Consider the following 19,569-nt stretch of genomic DNA (forward strand, 5'->3'; position numbering starts at 1 on the left):
TCATTCAAATGTAAAGAAATCTTTCAGAAAATTCTTCTTCATTTGGTCTTTACCTAAGCATTTCTATTCACGAAGCTCTTGCTGTTTTTGTTTTGTTTGTTGAGCAAGATAACAATGCTTTATGCTTAAGTTTCTGTCAAAATTTCTCATTCTGTTTTCTTAGTTCCTACAGACATTTTGTTGAGCAAGATAACAATACAAGTTCAAAAGTTAAAAGTGAAGAAAATTAAATAAGTAATTTTTTTATAAATTAAAAAGTTAAATGAGTCATTATGGTATATATATTTATAATGGATTGTAGAAGAATCCAATTAATTAATGCATGCCAATATATATCATATCAATCATGCAAGTAATATAAATAAATGAAGTTAAGGTTGGGATTCAAATGATGCATATGAATGTTTGTAAGCACTATAAGCTAAGGATATGCCCATTTTTTTTTTTTTGTCTAAATGCACTTAGCCACACTATTAACAGTGATTTTATGAGTCAGGGGGTGTGTGGTGGTGGTGATAAGGTCCCCCAAAATCAATTTTAGTAATAATTATATATTGTAAAGAAACAGTCGCATTATGGGTCAAGTCCAAATTCTTCCATCCTAATAATTGCATGCATCCTATGCTAAATTACTTTTAGATTAAAAATAGAAAAGCATAACCCCACTAGTCTAGGTTTTATATTTTAGATGCTTACTATCTAAGTGGATGAGAAATTGATTATGGTATCAATTTAGAATAAAAGATTAAATTGGTTAATTTATGAATGGGTTGAATCGGCCAATCAAATAAATTGAAATGATTATTGAGACTAAATTGAAATCCATGAAAGAAGACATAAACAACACCACCATACAAAATGTCACATTCAAACAAACCATTACAGATAGTACGAAATGCAATGAAAGACAGAGGAATTGGTATAATAATAAAGACAGACACATACCAATGCAACCCTTCACCATAGGCAAAACGGTCTACAAACAAGAAATTATGAAAATACAGCACTAATTCTTGAACATCATTTGCAGTAATTAGATCCTTCTTCATCTACTGCTGCGATTGCCTTCCTTTGACTTTCTTCTTCGCCTCCTCTCATGTTGGTTTTCAACCAAATTCACCAACCATTTCGGCTTTCCAGTTTGGAAAACAAAATATCCCACAAACATTCCGAACACTACTCCGCATCCATAACCTATCAACACCACTTTCCAACCAAAAGCAATGTTTGATTTTGAGCCATCTTTTTCAAGCACATTTGGAGGTGCTGGCTCAATGATGTTGCAACCTTTCGAGACCGGAAACCCACACAGTCCCTTATTTCCTTCATATGAATCATTTCCAAATGTGTTGAATTGTTTGCCTTGAGGAATCTGACCATGGAGTTGATTTTCAGAAACATTTAAGGACGAAAGAAATGGCAGATCTGCCAATCTATTCGGAATCGTCCCAGACAACCTGTTTGAAGATAGGTCCAACCATTCAAGACTTGTCAAATTCCCTATTGAGGTGGGGATATTACCATTAAGGTTATTATGAGAAACGTTGAGCCCTTTCAGTAAGTTAAGCTTCCCAATAACCTTTGGAATACCCCCTTCAAACTGATTGTTTGATAGATCAACGATCATCCACATGGTGAAAATTTTCACCAATTCCCTATCTTGTCCTTTCATAACAATTCCAATGGAATAGGTATAGAAGTCACCTCCATCATCATTCACCCCCATGTACGACACTGTACTACCAATCTTCTCTACATTTATGATAGCCTTGAAGCTGTTGATGTATCTCACTGGTAGGGGTCCAGAAAAATAATTACTTGAGAGATCAAAAATTTGGATTTTAGAGAAAAAAGGGATAGACTTGGAGCTATTGACACATAAGGAACCATGCAATTGATTTGACTTCAATACAAGAACTTGTAGCTGTGGAAGACTTCCCAACCAATGAGGAAATGTATCATTGATCTTGTTGTTACCAAGATCTAGTACTTCCAGACCATTACAATTAAGGATGGATGGTTTCAAAGGCCCTTCTAACAGATTTCCATTTAAGTTGAAATTACTCAATTGGCATCCCATTGCAAATGTTGGAGGAATCGTCCCATAGAACTTATTCTTCTTCAGATTCAAGAATAGAAGGCTGTTGCTCAAATTTCCAAAACATTGTAGAATTGTTCCACTCAAGTTATTGTGGGACAAATCAAGAATTTCAAGAAAAGCGGCATTGCATATTAAAGAAGAGACCTCTCCATTGAAACTATTATTAGAGATCAAAAAGACATTGATGGTCGAAGCTGGAATCGGAAGATTTCCACTGATCAAATTGGAGCTTAAGTCAAGAACTTCAATATTCTTCCATGGAAAGTGCTCAACTTCTGTCAAAGAGTTGTGAGATACGTTTAAGTAAGTCAAAGAGTCATTCCCCACCTCTTGCATCCACCGTGGAATCTTGCCTTCAATTCTGTTGTAAGAGAGGTCCAAGCTTTTCAAACTTTAAGCCCTTTTAAAAATTGGGGGAATTCACTAAGATTGCAAGATGACAAAAATAAGCTTGTAAGATTAACAGAAGAAGTAGTATTAGATGTTAAGGATAGGCTGTTATATGAAAGGTCAAGATATTCGAGATTTGGAAGGTTTGAGAACATGCTAAACGCTATGACACCAGTAAGATTATTTGAGGATAAATTGAGCTTGGTAAGATTGAGAAATTGGAATATTGAAGATGGAAGAGGACCTTGGAGTTTATTATTCTGTAACTCTATCAATTCTAGTGATTTGGATTGGAATTCCTTGATATGCCCACTGAATTGATTTTGAGAGAGTTTTATATCCTTTAAGGAGGGAGAAGTATACAACCATGATGGAAGTGCTCCACTGAGTAAATTGTTAGTTAAGTCTAAAGATATTAGATTAGGAAAAGCGGTTACCTCATCTGGAATAGAACCTTTTAATGCATTTTCAGCTATTCTCAAGTATTCCAGCTGCGTTAGGTTTAGAATTGACAATGGAATTTGTCCATTCAATTGGTTCTGCCACAAGCCTAAATAAGTGAGTTGCAAGAGGTTCCCCAATGATCTTGGAATTTGTCCACTCAATTGGTTTTGCCACAAGCCTAAATAAGTGAGTTGCAAGAGGTTCCCCAATGATCTTGGAATTTGTCCACTCAACTGGTTCCCGGATAAGTCTAAATGAGTGAGTTGCAAGAGATTCCCCAGTGATTTTGGAACCGGTCCTGATAAGTTGGAATAGGAGAGATCTAAAAACTTCAAGGACACAAGATTACCCACCGAGTCTGGCAATCCTCCAAAAAAATTTGCGCCTGAAATTATCAATTGCTCCAAACATGATAAATTTGTGATTGAGACAGACAATCCTTGAAAGAAAGAATTTCCTGATAGATCTAAGTACTTTAAGGCCTGTAGATTATCAACTGAATCAATGAATTCTGTAGAGAAGGACGTCCATGACAGATCCAAATGTTCAAGATTGCTGCTCCGATTCAACTTCAAAGGATCAAGATTGAGGTTTTGGTTGTCTCCCAAGTTGAGGAGATTGAGGTTTGGCAAATCAAAAATGTTTTTTGGGAATTTTCCTTGCAAATCACAACCAGCAAGACTGAGAGACCTTAGAGAAGAGGATAGATTCATGAAGACATGAGCATTAACAGAAGCCATCTCCATTCCATCCAAAAACAGATGTCTGACCTCGGTTAGGTTTTGAACAAGTCCCTCCAGAGCATGTTTGTCTCCTACAAACCCTGTACTGGAAAGGTCGAGGTAGAGTAGGCTTGTAAACCGACCTAACTCGGATGGAATTTCGGAAAGATTAAACTCATTGTAGGCAAGGTTGAGTTTTTGAAGGTGAGGAAGAAGGAAGAGAGTGGAATTGGAAGGGAAGTTGCCATATAGCCAACTGCAGCTCAAGTCAAGGGCAATAACATGAGCATTTAGGTGGTCACAAGTGACCCCATCCCATGAGCAGCAATCTGTACCCTCCTTCCATGAATTTGTCTTGGGATAAGATTTAAGCCCAGCAATCCCATTGCAATAAGAAGCATCCTCTGTTATGGAAAAAGAGTCCTTAAACTGGATTAGTGAAGAGCAGGAGTGAGATCCAGAAGAAGAAAAAGAAGCATAAAGATGGGGAAAGAAGAGGAATAGGCAGAGGAAGAGATAGGGGGCCATGTTATGTCTGTAGAGGAAGATGAAGGATAGGAATGGTATTTACAGGCAACAAATAATACCGCAGTGTTACAGTCTTTTTTTTCTTTTACATTGAGAAGCTATGAACGTTAGATTTTCAAAATTTTTGTATTTTTCACAATCATCAACAACCACTTAGTCTTCTTTTTACCATATATTTTTCATTCTTAAAATTGGATGCTTTCTTTTCGCAAAATCTTGTATATAATTTGGTCTCCCTAAACAACTAAAAAATTTAAGATTAATGAGATTACAAAGTAGATTGATTTAGCGTTCTTCTCTATAACACGTAAAGAATGTGTGTATGTATTCACTTGCCTATCAACCAAAGCTAATTAATGTGGAAATTCTTTTCCACCCAAAAGAACAAAATTGTGCTCTATTCATTATGTTTGAGGAAGAAGATTGCTGGGAAATTTAATCCACTGATTCCATAAAAAATGTGTATACTTATATAACCTCATAATTCAAATCTAAAATCTCATTTGTTATAAATTCTGATAAATTTCTTTGGAATTGCTATTTTTCATTCGCTAATTATTTCTCTTTTAATCGAGTAAAAAATTAAAACTAAAAAGACATAATGATTTATTTGTCATTTTTTAACTTTACAAACAAAAAGTCATTTTAGCTTTTCATTTTTTTTTCTCTCTTTTAAATCACCCAAAAAAAATGATGAAAAAGACTAACACTGTTTGTTGACGTGACAATGCCATATGATCAATAATCACCGACATGGTAGTGACACGCTATCGCCCATTGGTGACATATTAACCTTTGAGTTAAACTCAAATTGCTCTTTCCTTTGTTATAAATTAAGAGTATAACTAATTTTGATAAGAAAGATTACTTTTCATTAACTCAGTTTAAAGGGTTACAACAAGTAAAGTTTGGTCTATTGCAGAATTCACATGCAATGCGGGACATTTACATTATGCAGAATTCGACACATATATTGGAATTTTTGTATTTCCACAATCATCATGTTGTTCGTGATCAACAACTACTTCTTTGTACCATATATTTTTCATTCATAAAATTGATTACTTTTTTTTTTACCAAAGAGGTAAAATTATTAACATTCATGAGATTACAAAGTCTTATTCCTTATAACACGTCAAGATTGGCCCCAAATACTTTTCCAGACAAAAGAATAAAGAGGAAGGAGACTGCTACAGATTGACTATACTTAAGTTATTTATCACTTCTAATATCTAATATTTCATTGTAGAATAATTAAATTATTTGTTTTACTAATGATATTTTAACACATTAACTATGTATTGCAGTTTAAAAATAATAATGTAGATTATATATTATTTTTATAGTATTATATATTATGATTTTAGTAAATTCATATAATAGTAATTATGTTAAGAATTTTATTAAATTATATTTAATAATTATTATTTTGTTACATTATTTATTATTTTTATTAAATTATTTTTAATAATAATCTTATTAAAATTTAATAACAATAATCATCTACCTAAAAAAATCTGCTAAGGGTATTCTAGTCATTTTAGTTTTTTTCCTTATGCTGTTACAACATCATTCTATTCAACCAAACACAAGAATACTATTACAGTTCTATTCCATTCCATTCAAACAAACAATTGAATTACTGATTACAACTCTATTCTATTACAGTGAACCAAACGTACCCTTAGTATGAATGGCTGTCAAGCAATGTAGAAATTTGCACACAAAAGAACAAAATTGTGCACTACTTAAAAATTCAAAGCATGTGTGGCCTATATTCATTTATTTTATTGCATAAAATTGAAGGCATGTATGTTGAATAATTTTCCCAAAAACTCATTTCACTCTTAGCTTTATAATGAAAAAAAAGTTATTTTAGCCCTTAATTTAATTTTTCATCTTTTTTAGCCCTTAAACCTACATTATTTATCAAATAACCCTTAAACTTACATTGTTTATCAGATGAAAAAATTAATATCTATTAACTTTGCTAATGTGCATACATATGCAACTTCATTTAAATCTAAAAAATATAAAAATAATTAAATATGTATAAATCTAAAGATATCCTAAAATTAAAACTAAAATTTTTTAAACTAATGCAAATTTTTATTATTTAAAAAAATCTTAAAATTTTCAAATTAAATTCCATTTGTTTTCAAATAAAGAGAAAAATTGAAAACCATGAAATGTTAAGTGTGCCTTTTGTTCAGCCAATTTTTTCCCCTTTCTAGCAAATTACAGATCCGAAAATAGTGATCAAATTGTCCTTGATCGTCTAATTTTGGTTAGGGGACATGTTGGAAAAGGATTAACCCTACAGTTATATTTTGTCTCCTCTCATCAATGGTATTGTGATACCCAAAGTTTGGTATCATGATATCTACAACAGTCTTGGGGATCCTTGGGAGTTTTGGGTATCGCGATACCTTATAACCAGTATCACGATACCTTATAACCAGTATCACGATAACACTATTGATGGCTCAATTTTCCTTGTTTTTAACATTGTTATGGGTATTACGACTTTCATGCTTTGATATGCGATACCCTCTTTCTAGGTGACACTTTCGCTCCTTCTGAGCCATCTGCATCACTCACGAGCCTCATCAGATTCCCCGGGTGCCATTTGGCCATCTCAGGTCTCAAAATAGTATCAAAATGCACACTAATCATTTATTAATATAAAGAACAAAAACTAAATAAAAAAACAACAAAGATATCTAAATTGCTTGAAAATAAGCTTTTAAGTGTGATGGAGAGCCTAATTTAACATATCAATTTACAGCAGATCATAAACATAATTTGCGGAACATTGTTAAAATTTCGAACTTCTTTATTAGTTTTCTTTCAATATTCTGTACAGTACATTTGTAGTAATATATTGTGCAGATCATAGACTACATTGCTTTATTAGTGTTCTATTGTTAATCTTTTATTATTATTATTATTATTATTATTAACACCACTTCCTTTTTACCATATAATTTTTATCCATAAAAATGAAGAGTTGATTTACCAAAAATTTGTATTTCATTTGAACTCCCTAAAGAAAGAAGAAGAATTGATGAGATTACAAAGTATATTGACTTGGTCTTGCTTCCTTTACATGTATGAATGTGGAATTTGTCATAATGCCAACTTATTTTCCACGCAGAAGAAAACGGCGCTCTATTCACTCCCTTTAACTTGACAAAATACAGGACATGTGATCCACCAATTAAATTTTGACTATCTCCATCTCACTTTTTATTAATCAAGGAATATAAACTTACTATTTCAACATTTCACAAGCAACAGCTAAAATAATATTGGTCACATTATAAGACAAAAGTTAAAACAGCCTTCAGTACTTCATCTACATTCCACGTCAAATCTGCAAGCATCAAATATTGACCTTTGAACTCCATAGTCCATAATAACAACACCAATTTCTAACAATTGCAGAAGAATGTCCAGTCATTCCACACAAATCAACAACAATTTGCAGCATCCACTACATTCATATCAATTCCACACAAATTAAGACTGCAAATTCTAACTTATTTATACCCTCAATGAAGCTACCTAAAAGATATGAATTTTATAATATTCTAAAGTTAAGTGACCAGAACATAAATTTTCTAATAGATTAGTACTTGAGGTGTAGTTTACCTTATAATAAATAACTAAAATAAATTTGTGAATCAATTGCATAATTAAATTAAGATTTTCAAGCCTTTTACCAAACCAAACTTGAAAGGAGAAAAAGATTCATGAAAGAATCCACTTTTAAAAGACTTTCACTTTTCCCAAGTCCAATACAAAAATTCACAAGATCCCACACTTTCATTTATCCTCTTCAGAAAGCAAGGTCCACAACAAGAGATTAATTTAGATATTAATTATTTTATTTTAATTATGTGAGTTTAAATTAATGATATTTGTTATAATAATTAAGTTATACTTTCGGGAAGGTTGATAATAATGTTCACACCATAGATGTTGTGAAGAGCCACTAAAAGTGACAATTTATCTATGCTGAAAAGGTGTTTGAATAGAGTATTGGACAATGTCCTACCTAAAGACCCAATAGGGATGCCAATTTAAGATCCAAGGAAGCCTTCGACTTATCTCACTTGTGTAGGGAGCAGCAGTTATCTCTTTACTATTAACAACATAATCATATTCTATAATTCACCTTTAAGGTGTCTTATTCACTTGTTTAGGTCAACTATACCAAATTCAGCATTTTATTTCGCCAAACCAAAATTGTCATTTGCCATATAGGGATCGCCAAGCCTATAAAAGCCAAAATCATTTCAAAGATTTGCCTCGTTTAGCTCGATTCTTCAATTTATCTTCTCAATCTCAATTATTAACGTTTGTCTCTCCAACTTGCCTCCTCAAATTTAATCATCAAAACTAAATGCATTACGTGCTCACCATACTACAAGAACATAAACTTATTTATTTTCAAGAGGATCACTTTATAAATTTCCATCAATTAGGGAAAAATTATTATACCTCTATAAGTATATTTTAAAATATGGCGATATTTCAAGATACCACCTATCACATTTCAATAAAACTCATTATATATCTACCACCATCATAATTAAGTAATAGAGGCATCATTCTATATGGACACACATCAAGCTCATTTCCTTTTATGTAAAGTCCTCTCCATAACCTCTCATAATAAATTTTGAAAATAATTAATGTTAATTATTCACGTAATTCTAATTTTCAATTATTTCCTTAAAAATTAAAAATAACTACTCTGTTAATGCCATGTAGCTATCTTGATTAATGATTTCATTTAATTTGTTTTCCTCCTGACTGGGAAATGTGGACTTGACAACAAAATGAAATTTGAGCATGACACCTTAATTTTGTGGTTGGTTTCACGAATACTGAAGGTTGGTCATCTTGAAACATATATAAAATTAAATGATTGAATTATTTGAAATCATGAAATAAAATAATTATGAAATTAGAATTTAAGATTAGAGGTTATTTTTAGAAATTTAACTTTTTAATTAATTAATTTAGCACAAATTTTATACAAGTCATGAACTTAATTTCATCAAATTATATTATCCAACTTTTACTGTTAATAAATTAAGCGGTAAAAAAACACGTCTTGATATAAATATCAAAATTGATTATATTTAAGGTGGTACAAATAATTGCAAGAAATTGTAATTATTAGGTAGTGATTATAACCTCTCATAATAAATTTTGAAAATAATTAATGTTAATTATTCACGTAATTCTTCTAATTTTCAATTATTTCCTTAAAAATTAAAAAGTGTAAACTCTTAATTAACAAAAATATATAAATTATAATGGTTAAGCAAATATGTCATAAATATGTAATTACATCAAAATTTAATTACTATTGATTTCTAAACACCCCTAAAATTTCAATGAAGCTACCTAAAAGATATGAATTCCACTGCAAATTTTGTATTGCTTGGAATGAATTGACTGTCATTTTCTATTACTTGCCACAAAATTTTGTATTGCTTTAAATTCAGACAAGAAATAGGAGAAAAAACTACATGGAAAGAAATTTTGCTAATTCAATTTCCCAAGTCTTTACACAAAGTTGGCTCTAAATTAAATTTAGTAAAAGAAAAGAAAACATGTCTTAATTTCTGTATATTATATAAATCAGTTTTGTTACCTTGGAATTCTGATAAGTTCAATTTGGAATATGATTAATTTTGGTTAAATTGGAGTGAATATTACTATTTCCATTTTAGCAATTAAAGCAACCTATATGTACCCTTTTACACTCTGCATTGTTCCATGTTTCAATTCATTATATCATTCCTTCAACTCTGCTATATATTATTACTTTCTCCATATAACCAAACCTTTTACTGCTAACTTGTAAAAAAATTATGAAAATACAACACAGATCATTGAACCATTTTGTTCTCCTTTCTCCTTTACTGTGCAGTAGCAATGATTATCGAGACTAAATTGAAAGTCATGAAAGAAGACATAAACAACACCACCATACAAAATGTTACACTCAAACAAACCATTACAGATAGTACGAAATGCAATCAAAGACAGAGGAATTGGTACAATAATAAAGACAGAGACACACCGATGCAACCCGTCACCATAGGCAAAACGGTCTACAGAACAAGAAATTATGAAAATACAACACTAATTCTTGAACATCATTTGCAGTAATTAGATCCTTCTTCGTCTATTGCTTCGATTGCCTTTCTTTGACTTTCTTCTTCCCCTCGCCTCTTGTTGGTTTTCAACCAAATTCACCAACCATTTCGGCTTACCAGTTTGGAAAACAACATATCCCATGGACATTCCGAACACCACTCCGCATCCATAACCTATCAACACCACTTTCCAACCAAAAGCAATGTTTGATTTTGAGCCATCTTTTTCAAGCACATTTGGAGGTGCTGGCTCAATGATGTTGCAACCTTTCGAGACCGGAAACCCACACAGTCCCTTATTCCCTTCATATGAATCATTTCCAAATGTGTTGAATTGTTTGCCTTGAGGAATCTGACCATGGAGTTGATTTTCAGAAACATTTAAGGACGAAAGAAATGGCAGATCTGCCAGTCTATTTGGAATCGTCCCAGACAACCTGTTTGAAGATAGGTCCAACCATTCAAGACTTGTCAAATTCCCTATTGAGGTGGGGATACCACCATTAAGGTTATTATGAGAAAGGTTGAGCCCTTTCAGTAAGTTAAGTTTCCCAATAACCTTTGGAATACCCCCTTCAAACTGATTGTTTGATAGATCAAGGATCATCCACATGGTGAAAATTTTCACCAATTCCCTATCTTGTCCTTTCATAACAATTCCAATGGAATAGGTATAGAAGCCACTAGCTCTCTCAGCATATACCCCCATGTACGACATTGTACTCCCAATCTTCTCTGGATTTATGATAGCCTTGAAGCTGTTGATGTATCTCACTGGTAGGGGCCCAGAAAAACAATTACTTGAGAGATCAAAAATTTGGATTTTAGAGAAAAAAGGGCTAGACTTGGAGCTATTGACACATAAGGAACCATGCATATGATTTGACTTCAATACAAGAACTTGTAGCTGTGGAAGACTTCCCAACCAATGAGGAAATGTATCATTGATCTTGTTGTTACCAAGATCTAGCACTTCCAGACCTCTACAATTAAGGATGGATGGTGTCAAAGGCCCTTCTAACAAATTTCCATTTAAGTTGAGATTACTCAGTTGGCATCCCTTTGCAAATGTTGGAGGAATCGTCCCATAAAACTTGTTCTTCTTCAGATTCAAGAATTCAAGGCTGTTGCTCAAATTTCCAAAACATTGCGGAATTGTTCCACTCAAGTAATTGTGGGACAAATCAAGAATTTGCAGATAAGTGGCATTGCATATTAAAGAAGAGACCACTCCATTCAAACTATTATTTGAGATCAAAAAGACATTGATGGTCGAAGCTGGAATCGGAAGATTTCCACGGATCAAATTGGAGCTTAAGTCAAGAACTTCAATATACTTCCATGGAAAGTGCTCAACTTCTGTCAAAGAGTTGTGAGATACATTTAAGTAAGTTAAAGAGCCATTCCCCACCTCTTGCATCCACTGTGGAATCTTGCCTTCAATTTTGTTGCAAGAGAGGTCTAACCATTCCAAACTTTTAAGCCCTTTTAAAAATTGGGGGAATTCACTAAGATTGCAAGATGACAAAAATAAGCTATTAGATGTTAAGGATAGGCTGTTATATGAAAGGTCGAGATGATGTAGATTTGGAAGGTTTGAGAACATGCGAAACTCTATGACACCACTAAGATTATTTGAGGATAAATCGAGCCAGCTAAGATTGAGAAGTTGGAATTTTGAAGATGGAAGAGGACCTTGGAGTTTATTATTTCCTAGATATAAATATTCTAGTGATTTGGATTGGAATTCTTTGATATGCCCACTGAATTGATTTTGAGAGAGATCCATACCCTCTAAGGAGGGAGCAGTATACAACCATGACGGAAGTGTTCCATTGAGTAAATTGTCAGATAAGTCTAAATGTATTAGATTAGGAAAAGCGGTTACCTCATCTGGAATGGAACCTTCTAATGAATTATTAGATATTTCCAAGAATTCCAGCTGCGTTAGGTTTAGAATTGACAATGGAATTTGTCCACTCAGTTGGTTCTGCGAGAAGTCTAAAGAAGTGAGTTGCAGGAGGTTCCCCAATGACAATGGAATTTGTCCACTCAATTGGTTCTGCGACAAGTGTAAATGAGTGAGTTGCAAGAGGTTTCCCAATGATCTTGGAATTTGTCCACTCAATTGGTTCCACGACAAGTCTAAACGAGTGAGTTGCAAGAGGTTCCCCAGTGATTTTGGAATCAGTCCTGATAAGTTGGACTTGGAGATACCTAAAAACTTCAAGGACACAAGATTCCCCACCGAGTCAGGCAATCCTCCAAAAAAATTTGCGCCTAAAATTATCAATTGCTCCAAAGATGATAAATTTGTGATTGAGACAGACAATCCTTGAATGAAAGAATTTCCTGATAGACGTAAGTACTTTAAGGCCTGTAGATTATCAACTGAATCAATGAATTCTGTAGAGAAGGACATCCACGACAGATCCAAATGTTCAAGATTGCTGCTCCGATTGAACTTCAAAGGATCAAGATTGAGGTTTTGGTTGTTTCGCAAGTTGAGGAGATTGAGGTTTGGCAAATCAAAAATGTTTTTTGGGAATTTTCCTTGCAAATCACAACCACCAAGACTGAGAGACCTTAGAGAAGAGGATAGATTCATGAAGACATGAGCATTAACAGAAGACATGTTGATTTCATCCAAAAACAGATGTCTGACCTCGGTTAGGTTGTGAACAAGTCCCTCCAGAGCATATTTGTCAATTGTTAATTGTTCCTCAATCCCAGAAAGATCAAGTGAAACCAATTTTGACAGGTGGGAGACTTGGGATGGGACTTCTCCTGCAAACCCTGTATGGGAAAGGTTGAAGTAGAATAGGCTTGTAAACTGACCGAACTCGGATGGAATTTTGGAAAGATTAAAATCATTGTAGGCAAGGTTGAGTTTTTGAAGGTGAGGAAGAAGGAAGAGAGTGGTATTGGAAGGGAAGTTGCCATATAGCCAACTGCAGCTCAAGTCAAGGGCAATAACATGAGCATTTAGGTGGTCACAAGTGACCCCATCCCATGAGCAGCAATCTGTACCCTCCTTCCATGAATCTGTCTTGGGATAAGATTGATCATCGCAATCAAAAGAAGCAGCATCTGTCTGAGTGATGGAAAAAGAATTCTTGAACTGGATTAGCGAAGAGCAGGAGTGAGATCCTGAAGAAGAAAAAGAAGCATAAAGATGGGGAAAGAAGACTAATAGGCAGAGAAAGAGATAGGAGGCCATGTTATGTTTGTAGAGGAAGATGAAGGATAGGAATGGTATTTATAGGCAACAAATAATACCACAACATTGGTGTTACAGTCTTTCTTTTCTTTTACGCTGAAAAGCTATGGATATTAGATTTTCAAAATTTTTGTATTTTTCACCAGCATCAACAACCACTTAAGTCTTCTTTTTTCCATATATTTTTCATTCTTAAAACTGAATTCTTTTCTTTTAGCAAAATCTTGTATTTCATTTGAACATGTAAAGAATGTGTGTGTCTATTCACTTGCCTGTCAACCAAAGCTAATTAATGTGGATATTCTTTTCCACACAAAAGAGCAAAATTGTGCTCTATTCAGCTACGTTTGAGGAAGAAAATTGTTGGAAATTTAATCCACTGATTCCGTAAAAACATGTATACTTATATATATATATATATAATTTCATAACTCAAACCTAAAATCTCATTTGTTATAAATTATGATAAATTTATTTGGGAATAGTTATTTTTCATTCGTTAATTATTTCTCTTTTAATCAAGTATAAAATTAAAATTAAAAAGACGTAATGATTTATTTGGTATTTTTTAATTTTACAAACAAAAAGTTATTTTAACTTTTCCTTTTTTTATCTCTTTTAGTCTTGAAATTTATATGGTTTGTTAAATCATCCAAAAATAATAATGAAAAATACTAACAAAACTAGCACCTACTAGGCTGATGTTGACCCTTAGTAGCTAATGACAACACCTACGTAGTTGTTAACAGATACCACACCAACATTGTTTGTTGACATGACAATGCCACATGACCAATAATTGTTGACATGGTAGCGCCACCCCATCGCCAATTGATGACATATTAACCTTTGAGTTAAACTCAAATTACTCTTTCCTTTGTTATAAATTAAGAGTATAACTAATTTTGATAAGAATGGTTACTTTTCATTAACTCAATTTAAAGGACTATAACACGTAAAGTTTGGTCTATTGCAGAATTCACATGCAATGCGGAACATTTACATTATGCAGAATTCAACACATATATGAGAATTTTTGTATTTCCACAATCATCATGTTGTTAGTGATCAACAACTACTTCTTCCTTATAACACGTCAAGTTTGGTCTCAAATTATTTTCCACACAAAAGAATAAAGAGGAAGAAGACTACTACAGATTTAACTATCAATTGTCTATTGACTATACTTTAACTCCACAAAAAAAGACTAAGACGAAGACTATCAATTGTCTATTGACTATACTTTTAACTCTACAAACAAAGACTAAGACTATCACTTGTCTATTGACTACACTTTAACTCGACAAAAAAAGACTTAAGACTAAGACTATCCATTGCCTATTGACTATACTTTTAACTCCACAAACAAAGACTAAGACCATCAGTTGTCTATTGACTACACTTTAACTCGACAAAAAAAAGACCAAGACTAAGACTATCAATTGTCTATTGACTTCACACTTGCTGTTGCTTCCTCCTATCTCTCTCTCCCAAACTTAATTTACAAGCAATGTGGAAATTTTGGACATTTGCGCCACAAATAAAAAATACTTCCACACCATTTGCAGTATTGACTACGTTTACTTGAGGGAAAACAAAAACATGAATGCTGGGGAAATTGCATTATAGAAAACATGTGTATCCTATATATGTTGAACAATACTATCTAACAAACATATTTTCCTATGTCATTTCCTATTACTTGCAAGAAAACTACCGGGGAAATTGCATTTCTAATTCATCCATAGGCTTTAAATTCAAACAAGAAAAAGGAAAAAGAATATATATATCAACAGGAAACTTCTAGGAGAGAGATTTTGTTACATCAATTTTCCAGTTATTTAATCTTTACCCAAAGTTGGTTCTAGATTAAATTTGGAAAAAATTAAAAAAGAGGACATGTATTTTTTATTTTTGAAAAGTAAAGGATTATAACTCAGCCAAATAAAAAAGTCACAATGCAAAGCCAAGAGCCAAAGCCAAGCCAAGCACACACTCAACAAGCAGAAAAACCAACAACATTGAAAACAAAAGCGAACCGAATTGCATCATTATAGTGTTATCTATACAATCAAGTGATGATATCCATATTATTTTCCCACTAATTAATTCAGTTCAATAAACATAATTTGAATTAATGGCCTAAATTTTAAACTTTGAAGAAACATAAGGCAACTGAATGAAAATTAATAACCTCCATCACCAGATCTGCCCGCGCTTGTCTTCCTACGTGTCCTCCAAGTAAGTAAGATAGTGATTCTCTCCTTTAGAGATCATGAAGATAAAAGATTGAACCTAAACATCAGGAAAATATGTCAGTGGACATTACAGTCAGAAAAAACAGATGATGAAGTACAGCATCCAAAATCCATACCATCATTCTTTTTCTTAGATGTCAATGCTTACTGCTACTGTGGTCCCATTGAGGCAAAAATCTGGGAAATGTTTGAGCCTTTTACCACATGTCCATGCAGTGCCTGCTCACACAATATCGGAACTTTGTTCAGTCAAGTTCCTCAAAAGATAGCCCTGTAATATGCAACATATAAATCAGTGTCAGAAAAGGCCAAAGAAAGAGTAAGGAACTGAACTAGTAGAAAATCAAGATAACATACCATATTATCCAGTGCTTGAGCTTTCAGAGCACTAATCTCGATCATTGCACAATCAGGAAACGCAAAGCTAGCAGCATGCCATGTTTCAGTGACTCTGTCACTGAGTTTTATTTAAAAAATGTAAATTTCAGAAGGAAACATGAATTCCAAAGATCAACGACTCCACTGAGTTTGTCGCTTCAATAAAAAATGGTAAGAACAACAAGACCAGTTAACAATAATCAATAATAACATTTTCTACAACACTAAAAATGACTCGTAGGGATTATAAATTTGAGGGGGAAATGTATGAACAATGGGATCAATTACACCTTACAAGCATGTGATAACTAGCAGACATAACTCATACAAGACCTAGATGTATTATTGAACTCTTATATAAAAGACAACTGAAGATGCAAAGCTTAATTGTTAAGCTTTTCTGATCCTTGATAAGCATAGTTTTAGTTCAGTTCCGAAATCTAAACTGCTTTGCTATGGGATTATTTTTATAAGTACATTGAGATCCATGCATGCTATTGCGATTTATTATCTTTGATTCCATGGAAATGACAGAATTCAAACACCAAAAGGTTCAATTACATACTAGATCATGGATGTAAGCCAATCTACAACCTCCTCCCTCCTCGACCTCCATTTGAAACCAGCATGATTTGAATTCTCAGCCGCATATACCCTCACAAACTCCTCAGCAACAACATAAAACATATACCTAACACTCCTTTGAGAACCGATAACTGCACAGACAGATTCACTGGTGGAATCCTTCAAGAAATATTGAACCACACAATTACCACACTCCTGTGAAATAAACTCCTCCTGACACTCGAAACAATGACCATTTCCAGAAATTTTGATAGACAATACACAATTTGCTTCACTACTTACTCACATAGCTAAAAGATGTCCAATGAAACTGGCAAAGGGTTCTTCCGAAATGGTACATTAGCTGCCAAAAAGACAACCACCATACATTCATTCATTCAGTAAACAGCTTCAATATGGCAATAAGCTATTATCTTAAAAATGCTTTTTCTACCACAGAAGAATAAGAACTAGGCATCTCAGAAAATTTGCTAAATTAATGACTTTGCTCCCTTCAAAATAAACAAATGATTAACTGCATTAACCCCAAAGAGGTCACCATCAACCTCCAGTTGAACTTTCAAGGAATAATAATAAACAATAGAAGGAAATAAGGCGGGAAAAAACTAACCAGAACTCAGTAAAAGCTAAGCCTTGAAGATCTGCAGGTAGTAAGAGAAAAACCCCATGACGACTAAAGTCCAAGCTTGAAAGGACCAAAAGGGAGCAACATACGGCTATGACTCACTGGACCAAGAGAATCACCAATGAATAAAGGAAAATGGGTACTTTCCTTTATACCTAAGCATACAATATTTAGCCTCAAAACAAGATCCTCTTTGGGAAAAATTCAGGTTTTCACAAAGGGTTTAAGAAAGAGGGTGAAAGTTAAAGAACTTGTCTTTGTTTTGATGTGTGGTACACGAGATAGTGAAGGAAAATAGAGGCGAGGAAATAAGATGGAGTAAGTGGTGAAAAAGGAGAGCCTAAAAGAGACATTTTTGAAGGGTAGTTTAGAAGCTGCAGAGGCTTTGGCATACAGCAGCTAATAATGAGAGGAGACAAACCAGAAACGTAAGTACGACGACGACAAAAATAAAGTTAAAAAAAATTTAAGAATTGATGAAATAACCTTTTGTAGGTTAGCGAATTGGGACGAAGTCCACCAGTCTGATGCCCATAGATCCATAACTGGGATTTTCTATTTGGGCTAACTTTCTAACTTCTCCCACCAGTCTATGAAACTTCGCAGATTTTTTCAATTTGATCTGAATTGTATGATAACATATCACTTTGAGATTGGAAAAAAAATTAATTTTTTTAAATTAAAGAAAAAATAAAGAAACTAAATTTCAAGCATGCAAAGTACAAAAGAAAGAACTGTATTTGTAAAAGATGAGTTACTTCACTCAGATTGGAGTACCCTTAAACAAGTTTATTCTTGTAGAGAAAGAAACTGAATTTTGATTTCATTTGCTGTGGCAAAATTTTTAATTAAATAACAGTATAACATATTGAAAGCCTGCCTTCATCTCGGCAGAAAAATTTACAAATTCTTTCATCAGACAATTTAAATGATGCAATGCAAAGATTCATCAATGTATGATCTTTTTATCATAAAATGGCTGTTTTACTAGAAAACTTGATATGTATTGTCTTTCACATTCTTCTGTGCTGAATGGTCTCCGAAAACTGCAATCATCAACTATAGATAACCCTTTCCTCAGCGCCGCCAGAGCCGACCTTGTTGTTTCTGTTCTTGAACTCGCCTGTGTCATCAAAGGCAGTGAGCATTTATCAATGTTATAAAAATGGCAAATCGAAGTCAGATTTTACTTGACAATACACAAATGTAAGAAGATAATTCACCTTTGATACTCTTTAGAACGCTCGAGAAACTCTTTCACGATATCTTTGTTGTTCCAATAGGGTCGGAAGCGTGTAAATTATTGTACTAAAAAATCACACAAAGTTCAATTCCCAGGGAAGAGAGGTGGATCACAATGATCTCTTAAATACCAAGTCTTTCCTTAGTCAGAATATCCCTTCTATAGTAATTTAATAGCACAATTAAATACTACTATTATACCCTCAAATATTGAAAGAAAAATAGGACAAAAAAGAACACAAGAGTTTTAACGAGGTTCGGTAAATTATACCTACGTCCTCGGGCACTAACACCAGATGATAACTTTACTATCTCCAAAATATTACAAACAAATAGAATTCCTTAAGAATTCTCAAATGGGAGAAGAGAGAAAACTAAGAGAGAAAGATTGGTTGGGATGGTTGAAATGAAAAATGAAAAGGCCTATTTATAGTTGAGGTTCAGGGACTAACTTGCAAATGGCCTAAAAAATTAGGGACCAAAATTGCAATTATCCCATTCAACTTTTCAACATTCGGTGCAACTTGCTCAACCTTTTTAACAAGTTGCTTCCTACCTTTGTTGACTTTTCAACAATCTCCACCTTGAAGATTTGATTAGGATAATCACATCTTCACATACTTCCTTCAACTCCCCAAATTCGATAAAGCTATCTTTTGTAGTGCCTCCAAATGCGCTCTCGAGCGCCATACACCTAAAGGTGCTCAAATTCTCAGGATGTTAATCAAGTTCAAACAATGATTAAACTTGATTGTTGTTACCACCTTGGTCATCATATCTGCGGGATTATCTGCTGTCGGAATCTTCTGAAGTAGAATTTTTCCTTTTTCAAAGACTTCCCGCACAAAGTGATATCTTACGTCGATATGCTTGGTTCTTGAATGATAGACTTGATTT

At 33.5% G+C, this 19,569-nt stretch overlaps 2 protein-coding genes across 2 annotated transcripts; both read right to left on the minus strand.

Moving 5' to 3' along the window:
- Window positions 1-2,487: 2,487 nt before the first annotated feature.
- On the minus strand, window positions 2,488-4,185 carry LOC121217325 (receptor-like protein 6). The gene has a single exon (XM_041092856.1). The coding sequence runs from the start codon at window positions 4,183-4,185 to the stop codon at window positions 2,488-2,490; it is 1,698 nt and encodes a 565-aa protein (XP_040948790.1).
- Window positions 4,186-10,173: 5,988 nt separating this feature from the next.
- Window positions 10,174-13,652, minus strand: LOC107931726 (receptor-like protein Cf-9 homolog). Its single transcript, XM_016863661.2, has one exon. It carries the CDS (start codon window positions 13,582-13,584, stop codon window positions 10,378-10,380), a length of 3,207 nt encoding a protein of 1,068 aa, XP_016719150.2. The 5' UTR covers window positions 13,585-13,652; the 3' UTR covers window positions 10,174-10,377.
- Between the last annotated feature and the right edge of the window lie 5,917 nt (window positions 13,653-19,569).

Source organism: Gossypium hirsutum, chromosome D05 (genome assembly GCF_007990345.1).
Source record: "Gossypium hirsutum isolate 1008001.06 chromosome D05, Gossypium_hirsutum_v2.1, whole genome shotgun sequence".
Classification (NCBI taxonomy): Eukaryota; Viridiplantae; Streptophyta; class Magnoliopsida; order Malvales; family Malvaceae; genus Gossypium; species Gossypium hirsutum.

Bases quoted from the DNA above. Each gene is read 5' to 3' on its own strand.
- LOC121217325 (XM_041092856.1), bottom strand. From the start codon at position 4,185: ATGGCCCCCTATCTCTTCCTCTGCCTATTCCTCTTCTTTCCCCATCTT.
- LOC107931726 (XM_016863661.2), bottom strand. From the start codon at position 13,584: ATGGCCTCCTATCTCTTTCTCTGCCTATTAGTCTTCTTTCCCCATCTT.